Here is a 15,127-nt window from a genome sequence, read left to right as displayed (position 1 = left end):
GGCCGGGGGGAGGGAGAAATATACATCCTTCTTCCCGAAACCCCGAGAAATCGGAGGACAAACAACAACACAACTAACCTACTTTGATTTTGCGAAAGGGAAGCAACATTGTAGTCCCGACAGTTGTGCAGAGAGAGGAGAAACTTGTGGGGCTAGCAAATCCGCCCTGGGTCACCTCGGCCGCCGGTCCCTCCCCTCCCACCCCCCGCAGCAGCCCCCTCCCGGGAGACAGTCCGTTCCTTCTTTTTTTTTTTGTCGCGAGGAGCCGGGGGGAACTCTGCAGGCTCCGACTCAGGGAGCGAGGGCGACCCTGGGCGCGGGTGTAAATCAGTCACCTGAGCGCCGAGGGGCCGCGGCGAGGGCGCGCGCGGGCGGGCGGGCGGGCGGGGAGAGGCGGAGGCGGCGAAGCGGCGGCCCGGAGGAAATCGGGAGGGGGAGGGAAAGAAAGGCCGAGACGGAGGAGCGAGAGGCGGCCGAGGGGCTGGTCCAGGCGCGGCCGCTAAGAGGAGACCAAGAGGCGGGGGCTGCACTTGACAACCAGCATGCCGAGATGGTAAGAAGTTTCCACCCTCCTTTGCTTTTTATTCTAGACTTCGTAGGACAGGAGCCCCGCGCCCGCGCGCCCCCCGGGCCGCCCGGGGGCCGTGTTACCCTCCAGGGCAGCGGCGGGAGGTGCAGGGGGGCGGTGAGGGGGGCGGGCAGGAGAGGAGCGCCCCAGTCCACCCTGGCCCCTGCCGTGCTCCCGAAACCTTCCCTGAACTTGGCCCAAGTTTCCGAGGAGAGCTCCAGGTGGGAGGGGGTGGGAGGCAGGGGGCCCGCGAAGGTCGCCCCCCTCGCGCGGCTGCCGGCAAAGGTGAGCGGCGGCGAGCGGGAGGCTCCAGGGCGTGGGGACCGGCCGGGGGGCACGGGGCGGAAGGCAGGCGGGATGAATGGAGCGCGGGCGGGAGCACAGGGCGGAGTGCAGGGCGTTTGGGACCCACGGCAACTTTTAAAACTTGCCCGCGAGTGAGGGAGCGGCGGCGGGGCGCGGGCGCCGGGGCGCGCTGGTGCGCCGCGCCGCGGGGACGCGGCCACCGGTCCCCGGCACCTTCGCTCTCCTCTCCCCTCTCCCGCACGTTTTGGGAAACCTCCCTTTGCAAATGCAGAAAATGTAGGAAGTGCTCCTGGAGGTTTTCTAAAGATTATGGAAAACGTAGGGCAGGAAAATAAGCCCGAGAGGGAGAGATTTTGAGGTGCAATTCTAAAGGAGCCGAATTGTTTTACTTACACATTGACTGCAGGGTGGCATTTGGGGCCTGGGGAGGGGGCAGAATTAAAAAAAAAAAAAAAAAGCGAAGAAAACTTAGGTGAAATCCCTTGTGAAGTGAGGCTGAGATTGAAAAGAGTTCCAAGTGCAAGTGGTGGAGGAGGTGGGAAGGCTTTACGAAGCGAGATTCCAGCACAACCGCGCTTCTCGAAGCGGCTTCTCTGCAGCGAGGCAGCGTGCAATTAGTTCGCTGGTGATGAGTGCTCTGTCCTCTTTCGGGCAAGTGATTTGTTAGAAATGGGGCTGGACCACTCCCTTCCTTTTAGCTTGCTTCCACCCAGTGCTGTTGTTACCCCCACTTGGGGTTTTGATATACTGTGTTCCGCATGTAGATAGAATATGGAAGAAAAAAGGAGATAGCGGGTTGGCATTTTTTTCTCTTCCCTTCCCCCTAATGTGACATCTCTTGTTTCAGTGATCAAAGTCATGACTGGAGTGTAGGAGATGCGACTGTCAAATGCAGGCACAAAAAAAAAGTAGCGTGCGCCCAAGACTGTGGTTACAGTAACGCTGACAGAAATTAAAGTGGTTTTGAAAGCAGCGTGCGATTTATGGTGGTTCCCATTTACCCTAGAGTCAAGCTGTTGTAAAACTGATGTACAAAAGACATCATAAAATTATCCTGTGTACCCAGGATTAAAGTGGCAAAAAGTGGCCTGTTTTATTATTTTTTATGTCCTTTGTGGACAGTTGCAATGGTTGGAACCTGTGTTTAAGTGGAGGCGTCAAAGCAAAATATTAAATGTATCTGTTTAGCGCTTGAGAGTTTTTCTTCTAGCGGCATTTAACACAAGAATACTGTAAAAGCCAGTCGTAGGTAGGATTTTTCTGCCCTTTTCCCCCAGCCTGTATACTGTTTGTCTACATATCTATCCCCAAATACTAATCATTTTGAACAGTGGCTAAGCCCATTTGTCATCCACTGCTTTGTATTGTGCAGTTTCAGATGTAAGTGCACACACGTACATGCTTTAAGTGGGGGAATTTATTTCTGGCACTATTAGTGTGTCTGACCTGAAGACGCACGCAAGAGTAGTGAGATTTTGTACAAGTTAGTAGAACTTCCTTTCCCCTTTGGAATCACCCCAGAAATCCCTTGTGAACCTTTACAGGGTATCTGTGTTTTATGTTATACTTGTAGCTGTTTCATTTAAACTGCTCAATGAAGTTCTTAGTTGTAGCCACGCTTTCTGTTCCCGGAGAGCCGAGTATTTAAAATCCAGATTGCCAATCACTTTAGCAAAGTACAGGACTATCTCTGAGGGAAGTAATCCTGAGCCTGAATGTAAACTCTGTCTGAGGATCTTGTGAGAAAAGCCTAAAACTGTCTTTTTTCCCTTCCTTGAGAATATTAAGTTCGGTGTTGTTTGCATGCAAGACTTTGAAAAAGAACCTACGTCACGTGATGTTTGAAAATAAATACTAAGAAAATATTCTTAGCGGTTGTACGTTCCCCATACCTGATTTTCTTTTTTTTTCTACCTGAAATGTAAGATATCTGTCAGGCAGGGATATGTGATTACAAAAAGAAGCAGACAAAAGCAGAGCTGACTATTGCTGTATTAAAATGTAAGTGTTACAGTTTGAATTTTCAAGTGAGAGTTTTTGAGTTCAGTGCTTTACATAACATTTTGTCCTAATCTTGCTTGCTGTCAGGGATGTTTCATGGTTGTGCAATTGCTGCAGTCAAGAATGCCAATTTGCATTCCAGGAGTGTCATTTGATTACTTTTATCTGCACAGCTCCAAGACCGGCCCAGACCTCTCGTTTCATCTTGCCATGTCACGAGTCAGTGCTGTGTCGTCTTTTCAAAAATCTGCCTGATTTAGACAAGAAAGAAAAGTACTTTCATGTTGCAGCCGCAGTCCCCTGCTAACTTGTCAGCAGCAGGATATGATTCACTTGGGCCCAGAAGAATGGAACAGAGAGGCGGGTTAGGCGGTTCAATAAAGCCCACGGACAGGTAGTGTGTGACATCCCCAGAGAGCCGCAGTTAATGAAGAACAGGTCTGCTTAGTTCTCCACACGCTGACCTGGTGCTGTCCCCACAGTTTTCTCATTTGATCTTTCCCAGCAAATTGATCTTTTCTTGTATTTTTTTGCCTTCCAAGTTAGTCCTTGTGGGACTGAAATTAGCAGAGCAACTTAAGTTGGATAATACAGCTGTTCAGAAAAGAAGAAATTGGACACTGGCTCAGAAAGGGGCGGGGGCTGGGGAGTGGAGGGAGCTATCCTTTTTGTTGTTGTTCCTGGGAATATTTCTTAGATTAAGGCAGTCCAAAATAGGTGATGACTTGAAGTTAGTGGTTCCCTTTATTTTTAATTTTAGAGTTAAGGTTCCGCACCATTTTAAATGTTCCTTAAGTATTTGAAAGATGGTCCTAGGGAATATGAGTTGGATTTAGCATTTTTCCTATTTACTTGTTTGAAATGATTTGCCAGTCGACTGTGTGGCTTTTATGGCTATTGTAAGATAGACTAAATATCAATGGCATATTTCAACCATATTATTTATAGTCTTCTAAATAACTACAATCCCAAAATAGCCAATACTGAATAGCAGAAAAGATTAAACAATAAAAACGTCATTACCAGTGTTGTGTATAAATATTATGGTACATGGAAATGTTTTCTACAAATTACTGTCAGCATCTTTGTTTTACGTAAACTCCACAGATACACTGTCAAGAAATTGTTTTTTTTTTAAAAAAAATGTTCAAGATTCTGCATTTAAATACGGGTTTTTAAAACTGTAGCAGATCACAGGTTTGAATTTCTGTAGATATTCACGCATGTTATTTGTGTTTTGAGATTAAAATTAATTTTAGCAAGATGGATGAATCTAAATTGGGAACGTGTACGTAATTTAAACAGGTTAAAGTTTCACTATAGAATTTTGTGTATAAAGCTTAGGTGGGAAGCGATTAAGAGATGCTGAACTTGATGTGGCTATAAGGAGTGGTGCTTTCTGAATTCCTCTGCAGATGATCTCATTTACCATCTACATCCTTACAAGAAACAGTTGAAAACAACATTTCTTGTGGAAGGGGCGGCAGCCTCCTCCAGTCTTGCCTGTTGCATGGGAATTACATAGGATCATTGGTTCATTGGTTAGTAAACTCCTCTCAGAAGAGCTAGAGGGAGCCTCGTGATTTTATTAGATATACTTAAGGGTGGAAAAAAAAAAAAGCAGCCCAGCAATCAGAATGTTGCAGAAAAAGGATAGATCATGAATACTGGCTTAGTGTTTACTCGTAGAGGTGGCTATTGTAGTTTCCTTTTTTCAGCTGTGATAGAAACAACAGAACTTTCTACAAGAACAGTCAAGCAGCTAAGGTTTCTTGGGTTCTACCTTTAAGATGATTTGAAGATCAAGCAAAATGCAGCAAAGACATTTTTAAATCTGTTTTGGTTTCCTGAGAACTGTTTGTCCTTTTGTCAACTAAAGGAGTCCTGTTAGGAGGCCAACCTTCAAAGTTCTATTAGAGCTGACTTCCTACCAACCCAGTGAGGAGGGGGTACCTTCTTGCAGTTCACTCAGGACAGCCTTCTTTCTGTAAATCATGGTTTTGAAGTCGTTGTACATGTAACTGCCGTACCCTGGCAAGAAAACGCCTTTAAAATAAATGCTCCATGTTAGAAGCATATATAGTAAACCATTTATAAAGCTGAAACATTAGGAGTCCATAAATAAGTTAAATTTAAAGGAATAGAACTTAAGTGGTATTAAATTCAATATCTGTTGTTTAATTTCACATTTGTTTATCAGTCTTTCCACTAAAATTTGTGATATGTTTACTTTAAAGAGCCATTGATCATAATTGCTCTTTAATATTTATATACTAGTTTTTAGTAGCATCACTTTGGACAAACTTATTTACCATTTAAGTAAATAGTATAATCCAGTGAGATAAACTACCCAGATTTGTCTCTTTTTTTAAGTTCTTGCACAGTAGCTCTCATTATGTCGCTAGCCAATAAAAGTCTTTATTTGTTGCTTATTAGAACCCTCAGTACACGCAAGAGTTCAGCTATAATTTAATTTGGCTGTTCAAAGAGGCTGCCTTGTTTTAAAACATGTTCTCACTACATTTTTACCATTTATTGTGAAGCTATATTGTAACTCATACATATGCATAGGAACGATTTTACAGATATGTCATTTTTTAAGGTTTTGCCAAGCAGAGTCATAACTTATTTTCTTTTAAGGAAAATCTATACCTAAACAATGTCAAGTTTTTTTTCTTTTTGCTTTATTTTTCCCTTGATGTTCTGGAGCATTTTTTTTTCTTGGTGATTGCAGTAGTCTTGCTGTTATAATTTAAAATCACTTCCCTAAGGGATACAGTCTTCCTTAAGGTGCAGCGAGAAGGGCGCTGGAAAAAAATAACTTCAGTAATTAAGAATTCTAGTTGAGGATCTTTCACTATTGCAGGCTCTTGAAATTATAGAAAGTTTGCTGTATGCTTTACACATTGCTCGAATGATAAATTCAGTTTCCTTGCAGTAAACTGCAGGGAAGTTTTGCAATGAGTGGAAAATGGCTTGAGAGTTTTGGTGGTATTTGTAACAAATCACGTTAACTCAAGAATAGAACTTGACTATAAAACTCGAAGATGAGTATCAGGATTTCTTCTACAAGGAAGGCAGAACGTGGAATTGCTAAATGAGTCACTGCATGTATATCTTACCACTGGGAATCGCATCAAGCCAGCCCTCTAGATACGGTATTTAATAGTTGTCAAAATGTACAGTATTGTCTTGGAACTTGTGGTTCATGAGTTCATAGTCCCTGCTTTTTTGTGTTTAGTACAAAGATGTAACAACCCACACAAAACATTTTTCTCTTATTATGACCTTACATTTGCCAAAGTGCCCCATGCTGAAATTCCTTTTCAGTATCTTTTTTTTTTTTTAGTCCAAAGCCAGACGTGTACCCAGACACAAAAGCCTCTGTGTATAGCAAGCTGTTTTAAATATTGTGACTCGACGATGTGCTGTCCTTTCTCTGCTTGAGCCAAGGATCTCTGCTCAGTGTCTGTGGATTACCAAGCCCCTTCTTTATTGTACCTCTTGTCAACTATTCCTATTCATTTAACCTTTCATTAGTGTCTGTGCAGCTTCACTGTCTGGAAAGGCAAGGAAAAACCGAAAGGCCCCACTGTCACAGTTATTAGATTTCTCGGTTACATCCCAGCAACCATAAAGAAGTAAGAGTTGACACTATTGTCGTGCATGCTGCTGTCCTGGGGTGCAGCTCTTCTGTGCATGTCAAGGACATGTGCCACATGTTGATATGCATCCTGGGGATAAATGCACAACACGGGGGATAGGCCGATGCTGGCAGTAATGAGCTTTGTAGGAGTTATTGCAAAGACCAACAGTTTGTGAAGGAATTTTGCTTAACAGGCCAAGGAGATAGACAGAGCTGAGGGCTGCCAAGATCTGCCTGTGCGGAGCTTGTCAGTCACATTGTTTTCATCTAAACTTCATTTGAGGGGAAAATTGAATAGGTTTGACAGCAGTGAAAAGTCTTATTTTCATTTTTTAATCTTTCAGAGGATAAAAAATACTTCTGGTGACTATTTAGTGTATTGTAACTATGTTTTTATACTGACTGAATCATGTGTATCAGTGGATCTATTAGCAATTTATCTTAATTCTTACATACCTAGAAAAGAATTGAGATATTTCATAGATGTATATATGTTTTAAAATCTGTAAAAATAATGTAGCCTATTAATTTTCCTGTGCTACTATTTTCCCCTTTTGATTTCCCTCTAGCATAGTCTGGTGTTATCGCTTGCAGTTTTAGAAATGCATTTGCCTTGTTGCCTCAAAGTAAAGGAAAAAAAAATATCATTGGATCATTTTCAAATCATAATAAAGATAAATATGTGCAGGTTGGAAAATATTACCTCAACATCTTAGAAGATTCATCGAATTACTTTTTTAAGAATTCTCAAATATTTGAGTAGAAAATGGTAAACTATAATACCTTCATTTCTCTTTACCCAAAAGTTCGTTTATTATTTTTTTAACTAGGAAAATCTTTGTTACCCAGGGAGATTAAAATATTTTTGTCTTTCTAATTTAAATAATTTTTCAGTTTACCGAACTCTTTTGGGGCTCTCTATTAACTTTGCAAATATATTAATGATTTATTACCAAATGCCTGTAAAGTGATTTATAATTTTTACTTGACCCTACCTTTTTTAGCCAAGACTAACTTTTTAATAGCAGTATTGGAAAGCCTCGCTGGTAAGCTTTTCATGGTGTCTTGTAAATGTATTAATGGGTTAAGTTATCTTTGTTTCAAAGAAGAGAGATGAGCTATTTTTCATACTCCTTCCTTCAGGTGGGATGTTCCCCTGTAGGGAAGCCTATCCAGTAATTGACAGGCAAGTGCCCAGCCAGCCTAGGGCCACGATCTAGTCTCTTGGCCATTGGGTGCAAGTTCTGTATAATAAGGGGAATCTGCCTTGATCATCTGAGGTGACCTGGTGGCCTTCCCACAGACAAGGGAAGGGTATGTAAACTTTCTCCCTTCTAATAGTCCTATTCCCGTTCATCATGGTTTGTGTTGGGAGAACTGGAAGAGGAAAGAGGGACTTTTGAGGCTATCATTATACACGCACCTCCCCTTGACCCCCCCCGCCAAGAAAAACCTAGAAAATAGGCCAGTGCTATGTGGTAATTCAACGGAATACATGGCAGGAGCTACTCGCTATTCTCCATCCTGTCAGGATCGCAGTGCAGCCCGCTGACCACACGTTGGAAGGCAGTTGCACCATTGTCCACTCCAGAGTGAGAACAGCCCCGGGGCGGGGTTTGGAGACAGGCCCTGTTCCATTCCACCTAGGTTGGAGAGCCTCCGTTCCATCATTTGTAAAACAAGTGAGTATGGTAATTTCTAAGTTTCTTTCCAATTGGAGCATTTTGTTTTATTTGATAGGACTATATAATCATAGCAGTTTATTATTTTTAATAGCTATATTGAGATATTATTCACAGACTATACAATTCACCCGTTTAAAATGTACAATTAATAATATTCCATTCTGTGGTTATAGCACCTTTTATTTTTCCATTCATCCAATGATGGATATTTGGGTTGTTTCCACTTTTGGCTTACTATGAATAACGCTGCTGTGAACATTTGTGTACGAGTATTGTGTTTTCATTTTTTGTTGGGAATATACCTAGGAGTGAAATTGCTGAGTCATCTGGTAACTCTATCTTTAACCTTTTGAGGGAACTGCCAATTGTCTTCCAAAGCAGCTGCACCATTTTACATTCCCACCAAAAGTGTGTGCGTTTTCTAATCTCTCCACATCCTCTCCAAACTTGTTATTGTCTTTTAATTTTAACCGTCCTAGTGGGTGTAAAGTGGTTTAATTTGCATCTCCCTGATAGCTAATGATTTCTCCGATGGCTAATTAACCATCTTTTCATGTGCTTATTGGTCATTTGTATATCTTCTCTGTATAACAGAGAAATGTCAGTTAAATCTTTTCCCCATTTTTCATTTAGGCTATTTGTCCTTTTATTGTTGAGTTGTAAGAGCTCTTTATATATTCTGGACACAAGTCCTTTATTAGATATAAGATTTGCAAATATTTTCTCCCATTTGGTGGGTTGTCTTTTTACTTTTTTGATGGTGTCCTTTGAAGCGCAGAAGCTTTAAATTTTGATAAAGTCCAACTTCTTAATTCTTTCTTCTATTGTTTGTGCTTTTGGTGTGCTAAGAAACTACTGTCTAATCCAAGGTAGTAAATTTACCCCTGTGTTTTCTTCTAAGAGTCTTATAGTTTGAGCTCTTACATTTACGTCTTCAATCCATTTGGGTTAACTTTTGTGTATAATGTGAAGTAGGGGTCTGACTTCATTCTTTTGAATGGATATTCAGTTGTTCCCAGCACCAGTTGCTGAAAAGACAATTCTCTCCCCATTGAATTATCCTGGCACCTTTGAGGAAAATCATTTGACCACAAATGTTAGGTTTCATTTCTGGACTCTCCATTTGGTTCCATTGATCTGTATGTCCCTGTGAAAGTACCACACTGTCTTGATTACGGTTGCAACTGAGAAGTGTGGCTCTTCCAACTTTGTTCCTCTTTTTCAAGATTATTTTGGCTATTCTTGGTTCCTTGTAGTTTACTTAAAAATTTTTTTTTCATTGAAAAAAACGTAAAATTTAACAACTTAATCCTTTTTAAGTGTACGGTACAGTAGTGTTAAATAAATCTTGTGCAACATGTCTCGAGAACTTTTTCATCTTGCAAAACTGAAACTCTATACCTGTTGAACAACAACTCCCCTTTTCTTCCTCCCCAAGCCCCTGGCAACCACCATTCTATTTTCTAAGTAGTCAAACTACTTTAAATACTTCATGTTAAGTGAAATCATGCAGTATTTGTGCTCCTGTAACTGGCTTATTTCACTTAGCATAATGTCCTTGAGGTTCATGCATGTTGTAGCACTTGACAGGATTTCCTTTTTTAAGGGTGAATAATATTTCATTGTCTGTATATACCACATTTTCTTTACCCATTCATTCATAGATGGACATTTAGACTGAGTCTGCCTCTTGGCTATTGTGAATAATGCTGCAGTGAACATGGGTGTACAAATAACTACAAGATTCTGCTTTCAATTTTTTGAATCTATACCCAGAAATGGGCTTGCTGGATCATATAGTAATTCTATTTTTAATTTTGTGAGGAGCTTCCATACAATTTTCCATAGCTGCTGCTCCATTTTGCATTTAACCAACAGTGCCCAAGGGTTCCAATTTCTTCACGTCCTTGACAACACTTGTTATTTTCTGGTTTTTTTTTTTTTTGAATAGTGGCCTTTCAAACAGGTGTGAGCTAACATCTCATTGTGGTTTTGATTTGTATTTCTCTGTTGATTAGTTATGTTGGGCCCCTTTTCGTGTACCTGTTGGCTGTTTGTATATCTTTTTTGGAGAAACGTCTATTGAAGTCCTTCGCCCGCTTTTTAATTGGATTATTTGTTTTTTTTGTTGAGTTGTAAAAGTTCTTTATATATTCTGGATATTAACCCCTTATCAGAAGTACGGTTTGTAAGCGTTTCCTCCCATTCAGCAAGTTGCTTTTTCACTCTGTTGATTCTTTCCTTGCTGTACAGAAGCTCCTCAGTTTGATGTCGTCCTATTTGTCTGTTCTTTCTTTTGTTGCCCTTAGCGGTTTACTTTTGAAACTCAGATTTATCTGAGCCTCAGAAGAGTAAAGGCTATATTAAGAAAGTACGTCTATTGTTTGGGTAAAAAACTCTTGGTAGTATTCCAGGGGACAAGAAATATGTCATTTGGTAGCCAAAAGAGGATGGCTCTTAGTTCCCAGTGAAACATTCTGGTTTTACTTTGATGTTTCTTAATTATCATTGGGTTTAAAAGCATCCTAGGTGTTCTATATGATAAGAGATACACTTCATGCCTTGGAGGGTGGAATTAAGTACCTAGAAATAATTGTTTTTGGTTTTATAAATACCTCAAAAGGAAAGGTGAAAAAAAACCCATCATTGAGAAAATTGTTCTTCCTAGATATTCTGTTGTCACTAGAAAAACACCAACAGTGATTAAAACTAAAAATTAGTGTATGATCTCAAACCCTAACTAACTGGTCCAGTTAAGGTGTAAATAAATACCATGTTCATCATATCTGGCATGGCATATTCAGAAACATGAGCTTGTTTTGAAGTTTACCTGGCAAATTTTGTAATTAAAATACGTCATTGTTGAAGTAGAGAAACAGGAACAAATGGGAGGTAAACTAATTTGGAGGCAGCTGTATTGTGTCCTTGTTGAATTAAATATTTGTTCCCTTACAGTTATAGTTTTGTCTTTATTCATGCTAATGAAGACATGTATTATTTCTCTGTAAGTAATTGCTTTTCAGGTATTCTGATGGACTGCTCTTGCTTGACTGCGTTGTGTAGTTTTGGCCTTTCGCCAGTTGTTTTGGACAAAAGTTTTATTATTCATTCAGTATCAACTATTAATTAAATGACTAACTGATCAAATATATATGTGCAGAGTTATGTATTTCTTTCCCCTTGTCAGTGTTTATGTATCTAAATAGTAATTAGCCAGTTTTAAATTGTATCTCATGACATGCTTGAGGATTTGCTTTTTTCCTGGGGAAAATTCTGTAGAGGATTCAAAATCATTTATAAAAATTAGTACGGTAGAAAATTTTATATTTGCCAGACACTTGAGTTTTGGTTATATAAATTTCATTATACAAAGGGAACACATTTTGTTAATGTTGGACAAAAACTTAATGCTACTTTTCTGTTCTTTTCAACGTGTTTTGACATGTTCATATGTGTGTTTTATTTATATGGAATGACAAAATTGTGTGTACTGTGCTTGATGTCTTTCACAGTTTGGGGATATAAACTAAGTAAGTAACTGGAATAATACAGCCGTACAAAGCAAGTCCACTCGGTTCTCTGTCCTGTGGTATTTAATCTCCCTGTAATACACATTTTACTCTCTAGTGGATTAGGGAAGTTTATTCTGTCAACAGATACGTACGCTAACAGGTATGCTTCTGGAAGTACAATGTGATGGTTCAGATTTTCCTCTCGTCCTCCATGGTGATTGGAAACAAAACATACTTGTTTGAATTGGTTTTTGATAGACTAAAACACTAATTTTGCTGCAGAATACATTAACTCTAAATGACCCTTAAAAAGTAGATGTGTTGTTTAAACCCAGAAATTCTGCCAGGTTTGTTAAGCCATGTTTTTTACCCGATAAGTGTCCTTTATAAAAAATATTTTCAGATAAAGGACTTATGTCTGTTCACTGGTTTCACAGCTTCACTTATGTCCATAAACAGCCACCAGTCACTGACATGACATTTCTGTGTACAGAGGACAATGATAATTAAATCTAATGAAAATTTGTGCACGTCTATGTGTGCATATGTGTAGAAACATCGTGACAAACTGATAGTTTGCAGTTTCCTTATCGGGGAGGGAGAAGGCAGACATTATGGTTTACTGAAATTTTATTTTTGGGCGGGGGGAAGAGTTTGACCCTAATGTTGTATTTTCATACTTCAGTAATACCTAGTATGTTACTTTTTGTAGTTGCAAGTATATATATGGATGGCATGGATGAATATTGAATGTATCGCTGAATATTTTATTAATGTTGTCAAATCGTGTTTCTGAGATACAGGTATGCAAAGTAATAAATCTGTTAACAGCCAACAAGTAAATGTTAGTTACCATATGCAGAATAACTTGTGGTAGGTTTGCATGAAACATTAGACAACAGTGTACTGATTGGATAAAAATAAAAGATGCTCTCAAAAGATATTAGGTTTTTATGTGCAAGCTGTACGTTTGGCCACTCTCTTGGGTGCTGTGGGTATTACAGATGAAGTGGAAGCTATAACCCTAACATTAAGGAGCACAAAATTCGTTGGCAGGAGGATATTCATTATCTTAAAGAATAACCATAGTCTAGGGGACTTCCTCTGGTCTTGGTATGTTTAGAAGTCCAATTTTGTCAATACCCCTTTGAAAGAGATCTGTCCATGGGCTCAGTCAGCTTGTGCACTGACTGAGGGGTGATCTCACACACACACGTGCACGTATGCACACATACCATGTGAAGATGTATTTATCTGCATCCCATATTAGGTGGAATAAATACATACTCATATTGACATTCTCTCCTTTTCAGGAAAATTTAAGTAGAGAGGCAAATTATAATCCAATGTTCCTTTATAAGGTTGGAGTTGAGCAGAGACTATTAAGGATGGAAGTGGAAGGTGTAAGGGCCTCCTCGCACTGTAGAGAAGACTTTTCCAGTGGCCTGTGTTATTGACAGTGCACACTTTGGACTCCTCTCTTCTCGACTGTGCTTGGAAGAGCATTGACAAAATTTATGCCTCTTGCTTTTTTCTGCTTCCCATTCCCCTTTGGATTGACAGATTCTTTTTTTCTCTAGATATGTTAATATTCTCAAGCAGATATTAGTCAACTGTCCTGGGAGCCACTTGTTAAGGTGACTTTGTATCTGTTTGATTTTTTTACGGATCTAATGCAGATGGCAGTCTGGTTTCATTCATTTTAAATTTCTTGGGGGATCCCTCATGCCACTACCTTACATGTAACAGGTTTTGTTTATGGGTAGGTGAGAATGGTAGGAGACCATAGGATAAAACAACAGTGTTCTGGGGAAAAAAAGAAGTATGTTAGGTTTTTGTTTTGTTTTTTAAATGAAAAGGCTTTGAGACCAGTTAAATACCTGGTAGAGAGGTTTTTACTATTAAATACCTTGTAGAGAAATATATCTGAGATTGGCCTTATAGGTAGGTGGACTACACTGCAATTTAGAAGTCAATAAGAGTGTGTGCGTGCATGTGTTTAATCTCTGCATCTAATTTCTGTGTGATTGAAAAGTTCCTCAGTTCCTCAGTTACTTTGGGTTTCTCTTTTTCCCTTATACAGTTAGGGTCAAGATTAGAATTTTTTTTTTTTAAGATTTTATTTTTCCTTTTTCTCCCAAAAGACCCCCCTGGTACATAGTTGTGTATTCTTAGTTGCGGGTCCCTCTAGTTGTGGCATGTGGGATGCTGCCTCAGCACGGCCTGATGAGTGGTGCCATTCCACGCCCAGGATCCGAACCAGTGAAACCATGGGCTGCCTAAGCAGAGCGCGAGAACTTAACCACTTGGCCGTGGGGCTGGCCCCTCAAGATTAGATTTTAAAGATTCTTAATAATGTTTCACCTTGTGTGATGCTCAACATCTCTTGATATTGTATTATTTTATTGGTGCCAAAAAGGACCAAAAAGTTAAAGCTGTACCTTTAACTTTGCGATGGTTGATTCCAGCAACTTCCCAGTTAGTTTCATTGTTTTTTACTTTGGACTTTCATTCCTTTTAAAACACTTCGGTATCAATTAGTTTCTGACTGGAGAGGAACATTTGTTAAGGAAAGAGAAGGGAGAAAGATGAGACACTGAACTTACAATGGATGCCAGAAGCATGGACGTCGGTGGACCAGGGAGCCGCCTCTTGTGATTTCCTTAGGTCTGGTCTAACTTTTATCCTTATATCTGTATTTTCAGTGTGCAGTCTGTAAGTTTCAGAGCAGTCGTGCTACAATTGTGTAACGTGAGAATGTTATTATTTAAAACCACAGGATTTAATACAATCCAAATTTTAAATTCGAAAAGGTTGTCAGAACTAAAAATAAAGGAGGGGTGATGGTGGAGAGAATGGAGAAATTGCACAGGAAATGTTGAACACTGATAAAAATGTAGTTAGAAGAAAACACTGGGAAACAAAGGGCAAGTTCACATGAGTGGCATGCGTCTTGTTTTATGTGCTTCCTTAGTCCCCACGTTCACTGTATTTTTTTTCAGGGATCTTTCAGGGTCTTCTCCTCTTAGGCCCCTCATCTACAGGCCTCTTAGTCCTGTCTCTCGATTACCACCTGTTTACTACCTGGGCTGCCATCACCCTGGTTCAGAGCACCTTCATCCTTTAGCTTCAGGCTGTGGTATCTTCTGATTGCCTTGGTGCTTCCACCTTGCCTCTCTCCTGCCCACTACACCCAGACTACTCTTCACAGAGAAGTCACTTCCCTGTCTCAGAACCTTCCAGTAACTTCTTACCATCCCTGCAGTGAAATCCAGACTCCTTACTGTGACTGAAAAGGATATTTAGGATGCCATCCCTGCCCAGTGCTCCAGCACCGTTTCCTACCTCTGCTCACTCTGCTCCCATTATACTGACCTTTTTTTTTATGAAATGTATCTCTCTTAAGTTT

General features: G+C 40.2%; 1 protein-coding gene across 2 annotated transcripts in view; it reads left to right on the top strand.

The window, feature by feature from the left end:
• Positions 1-455: 455 nt before the first annotated feature.
• Positions 456-15,127, top strand: part of BNC2 (basonuclin 2) — a 423,941-nt gene continuing 409,269 nt past the window's right edge. Inside the window, exon 1 of one of the 2 annotated variants that reach the window (XM_046664181.1) lies at positions 456-553. In XM_046664181.1, the coding sequence (XP_046520137.1) occupies positions 551-553 (3 nt within the window). In that variant the 5' untranslated portion in view covers positions 456-550. The remainder of the gene's footprint in view (positions 554-15,127) is intronic. The other variant, XM_046664177.1, reaches the window with a different exon arrangement.

Source organism: Equus quagga, chromosome 6 (genome assembly GCF_021613505.1).
Source record: "Equus quagga isolate Etosha38 chromosome 6, UCLA_HA_Equagga_1.0, whole genome shotgun sequence".
NCBI lineage: Eukaryota > Metazoa > Chordata > Mammalia > Perissodactyla > Equidae > Equus > Equus quagga.
The sequence above is the reverse complement of the archived record's forward strand: the minus strand, read 5'-3'. Positions and strand labels throughout refer to the sequence as shown.